The following is a 19,257-nucleotide window of genomic DNA, read 5'->3' as shown; positions in this document are numbered from 1 at the left end:
GTTTATCTGAGTAGGTGCAGGTCCCTGGTCCGTGGTGAGTGGTTGGATGGAGTCAGTGAAGATGGTGTGGCAGGTGCCTCCCTCTGAGAGGACAATAAAACCTGGATAAGTGAGAAGGGGGCAAAGAAAAGAGCGTTTAATTTGGGGTGTTCCTTACTGAATGCGGATCCTATCCGTGTGGGGGCAACTGTTAAACCCTCCACACGCCTGAAATGGGAGCTCAGACTGGGCCTCGTCCCTCCTGTCATCCCCGCCTGTGCCAGACTGTCCTGAAGGGGCTTTCGGGCCCCTCCCCACGTGCGCAGGGATTGTGTCCTTGTGTCCTGCGGACAAAGCCCCACATTCACTCCACCACCACGGGCGGCGAGGTGACGCTGGATGCTACGGCTGCCTGGCCACCGGCTCTGCTCCCCAAGCTGGTGGTGTTGCCTGCCGCGTGGACCTGGCTCTATCCCCAGGAAGGACACCAGTGCAGCGAGCTTCCACGGGCTTCAGTCATAGGTTTCCACACTTCTGATTCTTTTGTTGGTGGCTCGCCCTTGCACTGAATCACAGCAGCTAAAAATGCATGTTTACTTTTACTTTTGTTTTAGAAGAAATTTTCTTTCTCCACTGCTTTCAAACAGCAGAATTTGGCAAAGGCTCCTTTGTCTTTCTGTTCGTGTGTGCAGGGAAAGTCCCACCGAACCGTTTTCGCCTGGATGGGCATGAAATGGGCACCTTTTAGTTCCAGTTGACTTCATCTTTTCACATCTTGCCTCTGTCCCGTGGGCCTCTCAATCCCAGTAAGAGCCGTCTGGTAGGATCCAGGACCCATGCTCTCTGAACTTGGGTACATTTTACAGATTTTCCCCATCCTGACCTCCAGAAACCTTTTGAAAATATGCAACAGTGAAAAATCAGACTAAAAGACCAAAAGATAATTTGTATATCCTGACCATGAAATACGGTTTCCTTGGCGGACTTTCCCGTCATCCTCTCAAATAGTTGGGGGTGGGGTGGTGAGGACTTTGGTCCCCATTTTCTGAACAGAAGTTGGGAGGCTGGACTTTAGGCTTTTTTTTTTTTTTACATCTTGAGGCTTTCCATCCTCATCTCTTTCTCTCTCTCTCTCTTTTTTTAAGATTTTATTTATTTACTCACGAGAGACGCACAGAGAGAGGCAGAGACACAGGCAGAGGGAGAAGCAGGCTCCCTGTGGGGAGCCTGATGCAGGACTCGATCCCGGGACCCGGGATCATGTCCTGGGCCAAAGGCCGATGCTCAACAGCTGAGCCACCAGGCGTCCCTCCATCCTCATCTCTTTTTGACAACAGAAAACGAGATTAGAAACAAAAGCACTCAAACCACCTGTCTTTTAAAAAACCCTTTCTTCTTTCTCCAGTTGTCTCAAGAGCTGACAGCCCAAGACCATCAGCAACCTTAGCTCCTGCCCTGGACCACAGAAACCCTCTCTCTCCTGGAATTCTTGAACAGGTGAAAGCATCACACACTCTTTGTTTAAATACTAATATACTCCAGGAGAATGTTACCTTAGATCCACAGAGAGCCTTCCTTCCTAAGAGCTGTAAGAATAGTATGTGTTTGAACAAGTCTTTCTGTCATGATGTGAGGACCGGGAACAGCTCTGTTCCAACAGCTTCTTCTGTATTCCTCAGAACGGTCGAGACTCTCAATGTTTCCTTCCCACGGGCACCTCAGCAATCGATAGTCAGAGCTTATTTAGCTGTTGTGGGACTCTTAAACCATCCCCCAAATATGCATCTGACCAAACAGATTCACTATTTCTCCGTGATGGACACATATCTGTTCTGATATTCAGACACTTATTTTTTTAAGATTTTATTTATTTATTCATGAGAGAGAGAGAGAGAGAGAGAGAGAGAGGCAGAGACACAGGCAGAGGGAGGATCGGGCTCCCTGCGGGAAGTCCGATGTCGGACTCGATCCCAAGACCCCAGGATCAAAGGCTCAACCACTGAGCCACCCAGGTGCCCCTGCCATGGGATGTTTAATAGGAAAATTTTAACTGTACAACATCCCAGTTGCCACAAAGACTGTTTAGTAAAATTCCTTATATACAATTCACGTTATTCTCCCATTTGTAATAAAGGCAATGACATATTTGTTGAACGATCTGTATGTGTCCAGGCCTTTTCTACGTACTTTCCTTGTATTAACTCAATGAATCATCAACATAACCTTATATTATGGAGGCTTTTATCATTATCCCTACAGATGAGAAACGAGGCGCAGAGAGATGAGCAGCCCCGAGGTCATCAGCCAGCAAGGGCGGGGAGCTGCTGTCGGAACCCCGGATCCAGGCCCTTGGAAGGAGCTACTACTGTACAGTTGCCTTCACAGACTCTGGCCTCCCAGGATCCAGCTGAGACCTCACAGCCCGCGGGGGGCAGGCGCAGGCCCACGGATCACCTGCATGCAGCCGCATGGGCTTCGAAATGTGGTCAGATCAGTGATGCCCCGCAGTGGAGACTCCTTTCTCTCTCCCTGCTGACTCCCTCTCTAGGTCACGTCTGCTTCTATCAGGTGGTGGAGTGGCTGCGGGCATCACTGGGGGTTCTATGGGGACACTGCGCTGGGGACTCAGTTTGGGGACAATGTGTGTATGGGGTGACAGTCACCTCCAGGTCCCCTCCCTCCACCGTGTCCTGTGCTGAGGCACAGGTGAGGGGTGGAAGGCTGTCCTGCTGAGCACAGCCCCGACATCTGCCAGTAGCAGGGGACAAATTCTGGTCTGTGCGAGAAATCATCTGGTCCCTCCACTTGTACATAAATGAGAGCTGATACAAGTGTGCCAAGGTGTGGACCCTTCAGAAAGTTTTGAAAGAATTAGAAATCCTAAAATTTTACATGTGCTTCCTCATAACAAAGTATTGAAAGATAAGTCAATCTGGACTAGCAATTATTTTGCGTTCTCGCAATGGAGAAAGATATTACAAAACTGTCCTCCTGTGGTGAGTCACACAGGGTGCCAACAAGACACACGGGCAACTATGATAGGTGTGTGCGAGGCAGTTGATTTACACGAGGGCTCTATTGTTTTTCTGGACTTGGTTAGATATGTAGTTTCTACCGGATTGTTCTTTTTTACATTTAAAATTTGTACTGATTTCTAAATCCAAATAAATATTTTCTTTTTTTTTCCAAATAAATATTTTCGTGCTTCGTTTTGTACTGGAAATTTTGTATTCCTTTTCTTTCAAAAGGCCCTCTGAATTATATATGCTTCAGGTGCTTTGAAAATGGGATCTGCCCCTACGTATGTGCTTACAGAAATGCGTATTTCACAGTGAGTTAAGTTGAAATGACTATGAAAGATGTTGCTCCAAATTCAGAATGGAGTCCTTCTAGCTGTCACGCTGTGTGAGCAAGTATGTGTCCCCCGGTCCCCTCAGCAAATAGGAGTGCCTCGAGATTCGGAACAGAGACTCTTTCCAGCGTTGTACTCAGCTGCGAGTGGGGGAGCCTCCTCTCCTCATCCCGTGCACCCAGCAGACCTCTCCCGAGCACCCTCCAGTGCTGGCGTGCAGCTGGCCACTGGGGAGGGAGGGGGAATGAGAGAGAGAGAGAGAGAGAGAGAGCACTGTTTGGTGTCTTTTCTAATAAGGACACTTATTCTATAGGGTCAGAGCCCCACACTTATAGCCTCATAAATTATTTCCTTCCAAGATCCATCTCCTAATACAGCCTCACTGGAGGTCAGGGCTTCAATAAATCGATTTGGGGAGAAAGAAGCATTCAGTCCATAATAACTAAGTTGGCAGAATGAGACACAAAGTCATATTTTCACATCAAGCTGAGACTTGAATGTGTGTCCTCATTTCTACTGCTCCCGGCACTTTGATGGCACGAGCTGGATTTCAAGTTCCCCCAGCTTCCTTCAGGCCAAAAAACTATTCAGCAGGAGAGCCAGACATGGACCTCATAACTGATGGGCGTGGTCTTGCTAGAAGCATTTAACTTTTGTCCACATTATTCTTTTCTCAATACATCCTCCTGTCTTCAACCACAGGCACACACTCCTGGGGCTGCCATATGCCAAGCTCAGTGACGCTGAAGCCTACAGCTTCTATCGGGAGGCTGAACTGATGGAGAATGCCCCAGCCTGGCACACAGCTTACAGGACGCCTTCCAAGAGCATTAATGCCTGCATGGCTATTTGGCAATCGCCTATCGGTTCCCTGGATTATGACCTACTGGGTTTTAGGGGAGCCTTTCTATTTTTCACTGTGGTCCTTTCTGGTCTAAACACCTTTGCACCCTCAGCAGGTTGGGCCATTTGAAACCTGTCCCCTGTTCCAGGTCATCAGAGAACGCTGACCCCAGAGACCTTTCACTGTTTACTTTGTGCCCTAGGAACTGGCCATCCACTCAGACAATGCTTCCCCCTCACAGACCTTTTTGAAATAAATCGTTTGCCATCGTATTACTCTGTGGATGGCGTCCTCCTTAGTCTGAGGGGGAGTTAGCAAAAGCTTCTCCAATCTAGAAAATGTCGCACGTCTGAAAACATTGTCTCCTGAGCTTCCTTCAGCCACTACTATCTCAATATCAGAAGTTCAAGGATACGTTGATTTTGAAAATGTTGTATTTTCATTTTTTTCACTTTATTAAATCTGTGTTGGGTGAGATTTTATGTGGTTTTCTTTCTTGTTCCTCCCATCATTAGAGGTCAAGACTATCCTGTCCCCCGGACTCATGTTCATTTCAGACTTTCCAGTATTCCTCACTGAATTTGCAATTCTCAAACAAACAGCAACCTCTTTGGATGCCCTTTTTCAAGATCTGTAGAACAGTTACCAGGGCATGAATGTTGGTCTTTAGAGTGTATTCATGAAAGGATATCTGTATGCTAGATGGACATCTGGTCACCCAGCACACACAGCTGGCATGTAACAAGCCTGCTGTTCAGCTGATTCATGTCTGTAATGCTGAAAACTTGTCTTGGAGTGAATTTAAAGAAGACTCATTTGATTTCTTATCCCAGACATGAAATTCTTATTTCACTATGGAAACCTAAGTACTGGGGGCTGTTACATTGGGAAATATCCATCAAGCAAAGCTCAAATTACTTTCTCTGTGGCCTATGTGTCTTGAAGATGTATCCAACAGGCTGTAACTCCCATGTGGAGCTGTCTTGGACAGGTGCACGATGAGGACCATGGAATATCATCCCTCATGGCAGTGCCCATCAGTGGAATCCATAATGGGCTCTTCATTGGGCCAGAACAGCTGGAAAAGACTTAGGACTATATATATATATATATATATATATATATATGTATATATATATCATGGTAGACTGCTCTAGAAGGAGCTGCTGCCTACACCTTCTGACCCGACAGCACCTGGACACAGGTCTCACACGTTCTGAGAGGTACAGGTGAATCCTCAGTCAGGCATGCTCCTCCCCTCCTCCCAGGTCAGGTTTCTGGTTCTAACCTTGTCAAGAAAAGCATCAGCTCCAGGAGGGCTCTTAGTAATGGTCTCAGCTTAGAGGTGATGAGGAAAGCAAATCAAGTAAAGACAGAAGGAAAGTTGATCTGCCTGGAAGGTTTCTGAGAGGGGGCACCCCAGAGAGGACCAGGTCTAATTTGGACTGTATCTCATGACCCCAACAGTCAGGAGGGCCTCCTGGAAGAGATGCCACCTCAATTTTCATCCCAGATTTGATGACCACAATATAGCTCCATGACTGAACTGACCTATTACAAACATATTAGTTTATTTCAACATGAGGAATACAGGGATGAAGAGGCAGGGCAAGGAGAGGAAGCCAGAGGGGAGGAGGGCAATGATGAGGGGAAAGAGTGGGAAGGGTTGTGAAGCTTAAGGAATAGACAATCTCTAAATGGTCACTGGAGAACCTGAGGAGTGGAATACAGTGATATTTGAGAGTCCTCAATTCTGGGCATTCATTCAATGTTTCTCTTATTCCCCTCAGCTTCTGCCTGTTGCTAGCTCCTTCCCTATGCAGCTCAGATATCCTGGAGCATCCCTTCCACTACCTACCAGGATCAGCACCATCCTACCTTAGTGTCCTTCCCTCCCATCCAGCTGAAACTGCAAGGGAGATAAATAGCAAGCCTTCTTAAATTCTAAAGAACATCATCTTTAATAGAAAAAAAGTAGAAGATGTATAAATGATTCAGAACTACTGCGTATATAATGGGAAAAAGTCAACATCTATTTTCACATCTTTCTGGAACTGACAAATGAAATTTCTTTAGAAATTTTCTACCAGGAGTTGATGGCATTTGAAATGTTAGATAAAAATGGTGAACTGGGGATCCCTGGGTGGCGCAGCGGTTTAGCGCCTGCCTTTGGCCCAGGGCGCGATCCTGGAGACCTGGGATCGAATCCCACATCGGGCTCCTGGTGCATGGAGCCTGCTTCTCCCTCTGCCTGTGTCTCTGCCTCTCTCTCTCTCTCTCTCTGTATGACTATCATAAATAAGTAAAAAAATAAAAAAAAAATAAAAAAAAAATGGTGAACTGTGTTTTCCATAGTTTGACTCAAGTACCAGAGTGGAAATCAAAATGACAGATATTTCAATGCTGAAATATGTGATTGCTTCTTTGGACTTAACTAATTAATTAGTGCTAAATATATAGCATTATATAATTTCTGAATTCTGACTTTTTAACAAGTATGAAAATCAGCAGAGTTTATATCATCTTTGTGATTCAGGAAATTTGTGCTCAAAGACTTCAAATAAAACAACCTCCCTTTAAAAGCAAAATAAGTACAGACCCTATAGAAATGCATCATGCCACCCTGGACTGGATACTACTTTATCTTATTTTCAGCCCTTTGTGTGTTTTGAGGAAAACAGACCTAAATAATGTCAATCTCACTTATTTTTATCATTAAGGTAAAATAACTAGAACACCTTGGTGGCTCAGTCAGTTAAGCTTCTGACTTTTGATTTCAACTCAGGTCATGATCTCAGGGTCTTGAGACTGAGCCCTGAGTCGGGCTCTTCACTCAGCCTGGAGTCTGCTTAGGATTCTCTCTAGCCTTCTACCTCTGCCCCTCCCCCTACTCTCCTCTCTCTAAAGTAAATAAATAAAATATTTTTAACAGGTATAATAAAAAATAAATAAAAAGGTATAATAACTTATCACTTTAAAACCTTTTGAAAAACTACATAGAATGTTGTAGAATTCTTGCTTTGGGAACACAGGTACAAGCCCCTTCACTCATTTTCATATTTGTTTGATAACTTGGCAAGGTTTTTGTACCTTCAACATAAATTAGAAAAACAAAACAATTTGTTGTTTCTTGAAAGGCTCCTAAAAGAAGATGTGGCATTTTTCAGAAAGAAAAACAGAGAAACTAGAAGTCTATATGCACTGAATGAGATGACAGAATGATCCTTTTGTTTCAGTCCTTTGTTTTCCCACTTGCCTCTCTCACCACAAAGAACAAAGGAAACCTGCTTCAGTTAGAACCTTTACACCCATTTTTCCAATTCTCATACCTGTCCAGGTCACTTCCTTCCTGAATATACCAGTTGTTCTAGCAAAATATTTATAATTTACTCTAATTTTTCAATCTATGTTAAGTGCCTGTTTTAGTGAATGTTTCCAAAGAATTAGGCCTTAATTGGTTTCAGGTATGGGCAGCAATGCTGCTTGCAGAAAGAGGAGAATGACAAGCCCAAATTGTATAACTTTTATACAAATCTTATGAGTTACTCAGCACAGTAATGGTCAGTTGTAATAGGATTGTTCCCCAACAGCAGACTAACTGTTGCTAAAAATAGGCTGTTTGTCTTTTTTCAGGCAAAATGAGCATTTTCCTTGTTTATGGGATTAACTGGCTTAAAACACCAGGTCATATTTACCCAAATTTAGAAGAGATGGGAGTTGGGGTGCCTGAGTGGCTCAGTAGGTTAAGTGTCTGACTCTTGATCTCATCTCATGTCTTCATCTTAGGGTCGTGAGCTCAAGTCATGAATTGGGCTCTACTTAAAAAGAAGAAAAAAAAAACAAATGGAACTTGTGTCAATTAATTATGTTGATGAATTGTAACTGCCAATTTTGGTGAAAGGACACCCTCTTCTTCTTCTGAGAAAGGTACACCAAGCCTGGATCTCACAAAGTATTCTGGTCTCAGGAAAGAGAAGAACCAGAAACAGACTTTTTTTTTTATTCGAGACAGATGGAGATCTATGAAGCTAGGTGAGGAGAAGCAAGGTGGGAAGTGAAGCCTGAACATGCCTTTCCCTCTGCTCCATTTTCTAACAAAATGTGGAGCCATCAGATGATCCTTCACACAAGGTGTGATGATCTCTTTGGAACTGTGTGTGTACTGAGTCTGTGCCTTCTTCAATCTCATACATTTATTCCTTAAACTCCTTTCTCCAAAGAAGACTCAGAGCACTTGAGGGAACAGATCTTGACATGAACCACAGCACCTGTCATTTCATCCCTACCTTTGGGCACCATGGTGGGATACTGTGGGATTTCCAACTGTGTGTGAACATGTGAATGTCTCGTTCTTATTTACTTTTAGATTATCTCTAGATTCTAGAATAAGAGTAGGAAAACCTCCTACATGCAGAACCAGGACAGTGTTTGAGCAAAGCGAGATGGATAAATCATTAGCCTGAAACATTTTCTAAGGACCTCACTGACATTAAAGAGAATGATGACATATTCTGAGCAGGGGCTTGATGAACCTTGCATTTTTTTCCAGGTGAAGAGAAGCCTGCGGACAGGAAGGCTGGAGACAAGAGCACACTCGATGGCGAGTTGCTGAACCAAGTTTGGACCTGCCTCTGTGCCATACCCCTCCCCAGGGTCCTCAAGGGTCCTTCCTTCTCTGTACAATTAGGTGACTTCATCACTTTCTCTCAAACTTAACTTTACACTCAAAAACTCCACTCTTTCACAGAACTTAGATTCTTGGAACTTCCAGCAAGGAAGGAAACAGAGAAAGGAAGATAAAAATACGAAGAAAATCACAAAGGAGAATGGTATGTTTTGATGTGCTGGGGGAAGGAGGCCCCTGCACTCACTCTCTGAAGGGCTGTTTGGCCTCTGCTACCCAGTGACAGGACTTTCCTGGTGACTTGATGTGGCGGTCACTATCCGCTCAGGGAAAGGTGAGGCAGGGCCACCAGGGGGCACAAGGCCTCAGAGGGCAAGACATTGTAAGGAGCATCTGTAAGGAGCATCTACTTTAAGTAAGAAATGGGGAGCAACAGCAAATCTGAGGTAGAGGAGAGGGACAAAATTGAAGAGGAAGAGAACTGTGGCCGGGCACTCACTGAGCACTGGAATGTTACCCTGACTTTCTGAGGAAGGATGGCCTCTGACACCACTACTGTGATGAGCAGTTGACTTTGGGCATCCCAAATCAAGCCCACATCCATGATGATCAGGAAGTCACAATTGAGAAGGGTTTTATCTGTGCTCTACGGAGTTAACTCATTTTCAAAACATTAATAGAAACTTTTCAAACTAGAAGTGAGCACAAACAATTCTGTGTATTGTATGAGGGTCACTTTAACAAGGGTAACTTTAGGATTTTATGTCTTCTGTTACACTTTTGGTTGCTAGTCTTAAGACCTCTGCACCACCCAGGACACACACACATTTATCGTTTATCAAATGCTGTCTTGTTTCAGTTCTGGTTCTGACTGTGATTGCAGGGGTGAGGTGAGAGCTTCAGATGCTTCCCAAGAAAATGGATGCCAAGCTGGTTAATGAGAGAATAGCTTGGCAGCATTGTTTTGTTTTGTTGTATAAACAAATTGTATCTACTTTAAAGACAATTTCCTTTTACATTAAATAGCTACATTCCTGCGGTCAGGACACTCAATCATTTCTGCTTCCTTCACAAGGTGGGTGCTGGGAGACACTTTAAATGGAAGTTTACATTATATATTTCAAATAGGTCCCAAAAAAGTACTTTAAGTTGTATTTCAATTTTATTTTTTTAAAGAACAAAGTAGACTATAAAAAGAAGAGCTGGTTACATTAGCATCATGTGAGAATGTCTAAGTAGCAGAATGGATCTCTCTAAACACAAAGATTCTGTGAAATAATCACAAGAAAATTGTGACACAACACCTACTTATTTTACTCACTTTCTAAACTGACAGCCAAACGTAGGGTCTTCACAGAATGTTTTAAAATTCTAATATTTCATAAACTAGAGATACTCAGATTCCAAACTGAATTAGTTGAGAAAGGGACCTGGGTGTTATTTAAAAGCAAAGCAGAAATCTCTCCAGATAATGCGCAGCCAGAGCTAATAAACTCCTGGACAGTTAATGTGTTGAACTGGGGGAGAACAGAACTCCCCACGAAGCTTTAAGAAATTATTCTTCTGGGACTCTCTTCACATTAAAGGACATCCAACCTTCTAATAGGAGAGAGGTCTTTAAACTGTGCAGTCAGTCTGTGTGACCAGGGCAAAATACAGATTTTTTAAAATTTAAAAATTAGTATTTCATTTTTTGGGTTAAGAACAGTTTAATAAGAATAACATGCTTCACTATATATTTTTACTTTATTATGTTAATTTTGGCCTCCATATTAAATGGGCTTTATCAACATCTTAGTCAATTAAAAATTATATATACATATGAAATTATACATTTTTATACACATGTGTATATACATATGCATATATACAGTTGGCCCTTCAACAACACAAGTTTGAACTGTGCAGTCCATTTATGCATGGATTTTCATATTTTATTGATACAGGACTGTAAATTTTCTCTTCCTCATGATATTCTTAATAACATTTGCTTTTCTCTAGCTTACTTCATTATAAGAATAAAGTAGATAATACACACAACGTAAAAAAAATCCATGTGTTAATGGACTGTTTCTGTTATTGGTAAGGCTTCCAGTCAACACTAAGCTATTAGTAAAATTTGGGGGGAGGGGAGTTCAAAATTATACAGGGATTTTCAACTGCAGGAGTCAATACCCGTAAACCCTGCATTGTTTAGCTGTGTACTGAACAGTTGCAAAAGATAGAGCGGAAGAGGTAAGGGGATCTTGGATCTTGGATATTCCAAATGAAATGTGGCTCTCATTCTAAAGTGGTTTTCCTGGGCCAGGTATCTTTTGTGTTCACGTTAGCTGAAAGTCAGCTTTCATTCTAGAAAAACCTTGTTTTATGCAAGAAATAATGGAATATGATGTGCTGGAGAGAAGATGAATATAACTTCATGAATTAAGCATCAACAGTGCCTGATAGCAAATCCTAGTAAATTAAAACCCTGTTTGGCTTTCCTTGTCACATATGTCCTTTTGCCCATGGAAACATTTCTAACACTCCTTGACTATATGGTAGGATCATCGTGAAGCTGCTGGGGGCAGTCTCTGGCCACCACTCCAGAGGCCTTGGGGTCTGAAGAACAAACAGGAGCTTGATAGGGGGTTTGGCCAGAAGGCTGTCCAGGTCTCACTCTGATGAAACTCACTCCAAGGTGCTGTCACACCCTACCACATCTGGGGCAAAGGGGCATAGAGGTAAGAAAACAATTCCACTAAATTGTTTCCTAAATGGTAGGATTTATTTCAATGCTCACATACAATCGAATGAGACAAACTATTTACATAAAACATAAGTACAAAAAATATAATACAATTTATACTGTACATAATCAGGATTCTCTTATTTTGTCCCAAAAAATGTTAGCAGATAGAGATGGTGCAGAGGGGATGCTATGGAGGGAGATCACACTCTTAATGGAACTCAGGATCATTCTTCATGAATTTATTGTTTAAAAATAAAGATTAATTGGTCTGGGTTATAGAAGCTGGCAATTCACCAAGAGCAGTGAGTGAGCATGGCATTTCCCCTTCAGTAATAACAGCTCATTTTATCTTACAAATATGTTTGCTCTTCTCGGAGTTGGGGCATGCAGCAGGTGTGAGTTGGTTTCTGCTGATCGGCAGGTAACCCTTGACCCTCCTCTTCTCAAATTTCCATAATTGATCCAATGCAGCAGCTCATGAGCTCCCTGCCTGGGATGCCACAGTTGGTATCTCAAACTAATTTTTCAAAGCAATGGATCTGTCAGGTGTCATTAAACAATATTCTTGGGTATAGACCTGGACAGCTCTCAAGTGAGCATTTAAGACCAATGAATTGATGAACAGAAAGCATAAAAGGGAAGACTACCGGAAAGTCGCATTACACATTTCTAACAACAAGGTTTCAAGTGTAACCTTGAAACCAAATTTAAGGACTGAAAAAGAGTGCACCCAACGGCCCAGTGAAGTAAGTTCTGGCAATCCATGAGGATTCCAATAGGGCAACTGGCACTCCATTTCCTCATTCAAGGAAGGGAAAGGCAATGCTACCTCATCTAAGAAGCCCCACTATGATTAACACATACTGTCTTTTAAAAATTAATTTTAATGTCAGTAACTTGCTGCAGGTTTACCAAGGGCTGAAGTTGGCTTTGGAGAAGGTTCAGTGAAAAAAATGAAACACTCCCAAATAAGTTTATTTTGTGTCACAAAACAGCAACAGCAAATTAACACAGAAAGAAGCATTTAACATTTTATAACATTTTCAAAGTCGAGTCAAGGGGTGCAGCACACAAGCTTTGTTACCCACTTTTGAAGAATCCTACAATGGACCAAGTTGGTGCATTTTCTTTGCAGATGGTGTAGAGTTTCAGCGGGGAATGCAGGTGCTCACGTTGAAACTTCATCCTGTGCTTTCTTTCAAGGTGCAGAAGTTCAACTTTGATTTTGGCCAACAGTCATGCTATACGAAGAAACACCCTTAGTGGAGAAAATACTGTTAACTTTCTTAACCTAAATTAAGGTCGACAATTTTGTGTACTTGTGAAACAATTTTGACATTGACTCAAAAAAAAAAAAAAAAAAAGCCCACAAAGTTCTAGGTGGTCCTCATTCCATTCTGTATCTGCATTCAGCTGTCAGCAGCCTGATTTTCCTGTATCTCTCAACTTACCTGAAGGACAGTAACAAAAACTCTACCTTCTAGAGGCAGGGCATCATCCCTATGACAGACTAACACTGTCACTAAGGTGTTTTGTGGACGATATAAAAGTAAAGTGATGTCACTTTCTGGAAGGCAATAACCCGAATTCTGAACACCTGTCTGCACCTGTTCTGATGCCACACGCCCTCCCTGGTAGGGGGCAGACATCACATCTGTGATGTGTTCCTTGGCCGTTTTCTATTCCTGAGTTCAAAGAGACATAGAAGAATGATTTTCTTCAAAGTGTAGCCAATCAATCCTCTGCTTGGCACTGGAACCACTAATATCCAGAGGAGATGATAAATCACCATCTTAAACAAGGCACTGGCAACTTTTTATAGGGAAATGAAACTATGTGCACTAACAGAGGATGGCTAACAATGTTCTCTTCTTAGCAACATGATAGTACAGTTTGGCTTTTTCAGAATCCAAATTTTGCTCCCAGCTTGTATTTATCGCACATTTGAACCAGTCTGAACTACCTTTTGAACTACCGTTCACCCTCCATTTGGACTATTTGGCATTAAGGTGCCATGAAGCTGAAAAAGAACAGGATCATGTTCCAACTGCTGGGCTCAGACATCTTACTCAATATAAAGAGATGGAATGGATGGTATTGCCTGTCCAAAATTTGGTTTAAGAAGTGCCACAGAGTAGTTTTCCATCTCTACTCTGTTCCTTCCAGGTTTTAAAAATATCCTTAGCTATTTACCCTCATCATGTCAATACAATAAAACCTGTTTGCCTGAACAAAAATCAATTCTGACTCTGGTCATGGGTAATCAGCTTGATTGCTTTCTATGGCAGAACCAGTATGATCTTTTGCAAATACTATGAGGCAGCTTACACTAGGAACTATACACGCTGTGTCAGGCTCTGCTTTCAGTTTTGACGATGCTCTAAGTCTCCTGTGCAGTGTAAGCTATGTTTTCAAGGAGAACAATCTCCCTTCCTGATGCTTTTGTAAAATGTACCAATAATTTGATAATGTGACATATGATAGATGAAAAAACCTTGATCCATCTGTTCCTCAAAATAGGTATAACACATCTTTAATATAAGTCCATAAAAAAAGGAATATAGAATAGTCATCATAGAAATCCCTGCCAATAATCCAACATTGCATCTTGTTAATTCTTTTTCAGTTTCTGAAAGGAAAAGCAAGGATTCTAGCAACTTATTTCCCTGTGTTTTACCAGGTTAGCAAAACAGATAATATGAATACTTTGTCAGTATATGCAGAATTACAAAGAGCCTTTAAATCAATTATTATTAATGACCTCAGTAGGGAAGAACAGCAGAGATAAATTCCACAATGTTTTCTGGTTTCCAAATCTTTTATCTTACATGGCGACGTGCTGTGCAATAATTGGCATTCTTTTTTAGGCATTTCTCTGGTCAAAGTGACTGTAACTTTATCTTCTCCCATTTCATACCCATCGTCCAGAGAAGCAAGGTGTTCAGAATGGCTTTCTGTTTTCTGATAACAGATCATCCTAGGTACTCAAATTTGCAATGGTGTGTCAACATATTATCACCACATGACAAGAGTTGCTGTGACATAATGGAAGCAGTAGTAGGGATGTATTGGGCATGGCAACACAATCTGTGAATTCCACTTTGTATCATCTTAAAAAGAATAGCAGAGAGTTTGCATGAGTTGATTTATGGTTCCCACTGGAATTCCCACCTTCACAAACATGGATTGTTGGAGGCTTAGGGACAGTCCTGCTCAGTGGAGAATGGCTGCTTTAAGGCAGAAGCATTCCCTGTACCCGCCAGTGGTACCTCTCGTCCCTGGATGGGTGCCCCAGAGCCATCCTGTGAGGCAGAAATGCTAAATGCAATGGAGCTGCCCCCATTTGCCACACACCAGAAAACCCCAACGGAGTGTAAAGGACATCCTGCCGAAGGTGGTTTGACAGTGCTGGGGACATGTTCATGATTTACTCTGGAAATAAGTAAATATCATAAAGAAGCATAAAGCTATTTGTGAATTCCGACACTATCAAGACTGTATCTTCAGTGCGCATTAAGGGGGAGTTTATGCAGCGATTAGCTGAGTGCTGACCCGATGCACTCCCACCTCCCCGAGCCCGGGACACGGGGCGCCCCGCTGGGCCTCTGCCCCTCACTGGAAGCGGGTCGACCACGAGTTCTCCCCAGGCCTCCAGGGGACCCGCCCACGCTGGGCTCGGAGTCCCACGGCTCTCACCCACGTGCAGAGCTGTAAGGACCTGCGGCCACCGTCGGGCCACCTCCTGCCCTTGGACGGTCCGGCCTCCGCCACACGCTCAGCTCGGAGCCACCGGGTCCCCACGTTCCCAGTCCCCTCTCCCCACCGTCGCTTCTCCTCTCCTTGGCATCACTCGGCGAGTCCCCGGGCCCAGACCCGGGTCCCCCACCCCCACCCTCGCCCCCGCCCCCGAGCCCCGGGGCGCCCCTTCCCCGCCGGGCGAGCTGGGTCCGGGGGCCGCGGGGTGGGCGAGGCTTGGCGGGGGCCCAGCTCGTCCCGAGTCCCAGCCCCGTCCTCAGGGTGACAGCCGGGCTCCTCCGGCCCCTGGCCCGCAGCGCTCCTTGGGGACGGGACCCTGAGCAGCCCTGCCCCTGGGACTCCCTCCCAGAGTGTGAGCGTGAGCCCAGGGCCAGGTTCCTCGGGAACACCGGGCCAGCTGCCCCCCTACCCAGAAATAGCCCTCCAGATTAAACCGTGACTATTGTCATTTGATGTTAGGTTCAGAGAGGGTGCTGCTTGTACTAGGGAGGAGGGAGGAAGGAAGGAAGGAGGGAAGGAAGGAAAGAAAGGAAGGAAGGAAGGAAAGGGGAAAAAAATAGACAGAATAAGTCATTTAGAAATTTAAAATCTGACCCAGAGAAATAGCAAAGCCCGCAGCCTCCCGGGAGCTACTTTCAGGAGGAGATGCCAGCGAGGTGGTAGGCACCCCTGCGAAAGCCCACCTGGGGCTCAAGAAACAACCAGAGGCATGGAGGGGAGGCACACCCATGAGCAACAGCCACACAATGATGGAAAAGCAAAAGTTACTCCATAGCTCGTTAGAATATAGTTAAAATTATTCTAAACAAATTGAAATTCTGTGAAATGAGAATGTGAGAGAGACAAACAGACAGAAAGAGAAGCCAGTGCAATTTTGCTCTGAGTAGAGAGGCAGGGAACAAAAATGAGAGCATTTCTTTGCCGTGCTAAGTTCCTGGAGGTATGTGACTCCGTGGGGAGGGTGGGCACTGTCTCCAGTCACCACAGGACACCGACTGAGGTCCAGCGTGGAGAGCATTTAGAAAACATTTCTAATCAGGTCCAGGGATGCTTTCTCAAAATATTAGTATTCTCTTTCCTAAGGGAAATAAAATAACCGTTTAAGCTTAGAAAACACTGTAGAGAGGGATCCAAAAACAACTGTGATGTGCTTCATGGTAGGGACATTTTTCTTAAAGGAAGGTGATGACACTAGTTGAAGCATCCAGTGCAAAACCAGTTGGGGGACAATGAGGAAACCATCTGGCCGAATTTCACCTCCTGAGTCCAGACTTCAGCTGTGTGTGTCCAGACCAAGCAGTCCCCCCACAGCAGACCAGCCACGCAGGAGAGAGGCAACATGAACTCCCTGCTGGAAACACCCAGAACACCATTCAGTTGCAATCTATTAGACCTCCTGGAAACCACCTGCCATTTAAGCTTGACTTTTTGTAGAGTCGCTTCTGAAAATTTGGGTGCATGAGAATACTTTCAATACAGCAATACTCATGACTCAACATGGGATTTTTTTCCCCCAACACTTTCTGAAATTGTTTCTTTACATTGGATAGGCCACAAACACGTGTGCTGATAAGTCTGCGTTCCTCAATGCCCGTGCTGTGTATTTCCACAAATCTGAAGGTTCACTGTGCAATAAGAATGTTTCACCATCCACACAGGTCTTTATTGCAATGCCCAAGGGCATCGATGAACAGTTTCAATCCGGTTCTGACTTTCAAACATTATTCAACCAGCTGCCATGTATTATTTATCAGCTGTTTATGAGTAATTCATCCTGCTGTTTTTCCTTGCTGGGGACCTCTATGAATAGTATTATAACACTCTGAAATGCTTAGCAGTGTCAGTGCTCAGAACCACAGGGGTCACTGAAAACCTTACGTCCCTGCTTTCTCCAGGTACATCTTGAAATGCTCTTGCCTCCATGCAGGAGAAGAGGGAGGGGTGGAGGGGAGGGCAGCATTGAGATAGAAACACAAGGCACCAGAACCAAACGTCTCCTCCTTGCCTGACCTGGAGGCAGCAAATGACAGCTGGGTACTCGGGGAGCACTTCAATATGTACAGCGATGGGCTGCAGAAAGCCAGCCTTACGCATCAGTAATGCTCTGGGAAGTGGCTGACTGCTATACATGAGTTCTATCGGGAGATAGAAAATAAAAAGTTGCTTCTCCTTAAATGTCATTTCTTTCAATCCTTTCTGTAACATAGGAAATAAAAAAAGTTGGTTTCCATTTTATACTTCAAAGTATTTTTAATATTTAATACTTTTCCTCATTGGTGTCATGAATGTTCACGATTTTTCCTTGCAGGGACATTAGACAGGGCGTATGTCCAATGGTGAATAAGTAGTGGTTTTATAGATGTCTCTTCAGGCTGTTACTATGGACCGGACAGGTGAGCTTCCGGGCCTACCACAGGGCGAGGAGCTCCCTGGAATGCTGTGAAATCCAGAAGTGAGAATATGGCTAGCCTTGCAGCATCATGCAGAACACTGGACCCTTCATCATGTCTGTGCCTCTGGTCTTCAAGCTCACCTCCACCAGGGATAACACAGTAACTGCATCAAGACCAGGGGTCAAGAGTGTGTCACTCCTCATACCATCACCTCTGCAGACACAAGCCAGGGTGATTTCCTGCCTTTGCTCAGGCGAGAACCATTCCAAGTCCAAACACGCAAGTTGCTTTCAAGGATTCCACAGACTTATCCAGGTTGGGAAGATGGGAGATCCATGGTGAATAACTATACAGCCACATTCATATCCTTCATTTTATCAAATACTATGGACCTAACACTCCTTGTGGAGGGAGGGAGATTCTTAGTTGAAGTGTCTGTTTTCTTGAATTAGAACATCATGAAGATTTATGCTCAAAAGCAGGAAGACATTCCTATTTCTAAAGACTCCTTTCCCATGTGGGTGGCACATATATTAAAAAGCTCAAGAAAACAACCGACTTGTTAGAAAAATGGACTGGACACAATAAAAACAAAACAAAACTTCACGCCATGGCTCATTCAACAATGATCAAGCATTTAGACCAGATTTTCAAGACATCATATTTAGATTTTTGTTGCTTTTAAGGATGTCTGTTTTTGGCAGCAATGGGACACTGGTGGCTTGAAATGCACTTGAAATGTATCCAAACTTCATCTCTGAAGCCTTGGAAACATGGGAAGTCATGGAGCAGGGCTTGAGGAGGTGGGGGATTACAAGGAGCCAAAAATATAACAGCTATTAGTACTCATCGTAATTATTGAGATCTGTAAAGTAGGCGTTAGAATAGGTCTTCCCACTGAGATGCGGGTTGAAGTATTTGTTTCTTTCCTCTAGGATCAAGTTGTTTTTGTTAAATGCCTGTAAAAAGTAAAATTAAAAAAAAAAGGATTTAAGAAGACTCCATAAGTAGCATTTTGGAAAGAGAACATAATGAGGGGACGATTATATTGAATCTGAACTCCCTTCTGAGGCTCCATTGTTCAAAATGTGATTCCTCACCTACTGGCTTCCTCACCTTATTTGCCTTACTGAGGACCTGCCTCATGACCAGAATGAGGGTGGCAATCTTTGATAAATAGATCTTGAGAAATCTAAATCTTCAACAAACCTAAAACTCACTAGTGATTTCAAATCAACAGTCGCTTTGAATGTTACAGAACAGTAAAATTTAAGCAGCCTTCTGATTATCATGGACAGGTACATTGATAAGAGATTTTGAAGGAGCTTATTTAAGTAAATGCATGCAATTTAAAACGGCTTGATTTCTTTTCATTTTCTACACTGTTAGCAGGTGAGCTTGTGATGAGAAAACAGCCATTCTCAGGTGCCACCTGGGCATTTTTCAGCCTGACAAGCCTGCTCAGACCCACAGAGTCTGCACATTTACATGAGGACCTGAGCTTCAGGTTCCCACCCCAAGTTCCTGTTTTGTTTTTCTTGCAGCACCTGCTAAAATAGCCACTTACAGGGGCACCTG

General features: G+C 43.6%; 1 protein-coding gene across 14 annotated transcripts in view; it reads right to left on the bottom strand.

Moving 5' to 3' along the window:
* Nucleotides 1-11,544: 11,544 nt before the first annotated feature.
* The window catches only part of SEMA5A (semaphorin 5A), a 475,568-nt gene continuing 467,855 nt past the window's right edge, over nucleotides 11,545-19,257 (bottom strand). For all 14 annotated transcript variants that reach the window (XM_072807361.1, XM_072807363.1, XM_072807354.1 and 11 more), the window contains one exon: nucleotides 11,545-18,638. In XM_072807361.1, coding sequence (XP_072663462.1) covers nucleotides 18,519-18,638 — 120 coding nt within the window. In that variant the 3' untranslated portion in view covers nucleotides 11,545-18,518. The remainder of the gene's footprint in view (nucleotides 18,639-19,257) is intronic.

The sequence above is a fragment of the Canis lupus genome, chromosome 31 (assembly GCF_048164855.1).
Source record: "Canis lupus baileyi chromosome 31, mCanLup2.hap1, whole genome shotgun sequence".
In the NCBI taxonomy this organism is placed as follows: Eukaryota; Metazoa; Chordata; class Mammalia; order Carnivora; family Canidae; genus Canis; species Canis lupus.
This window is presented reverse-complemented; position numbering and strand designations above follow the sequence as displayed.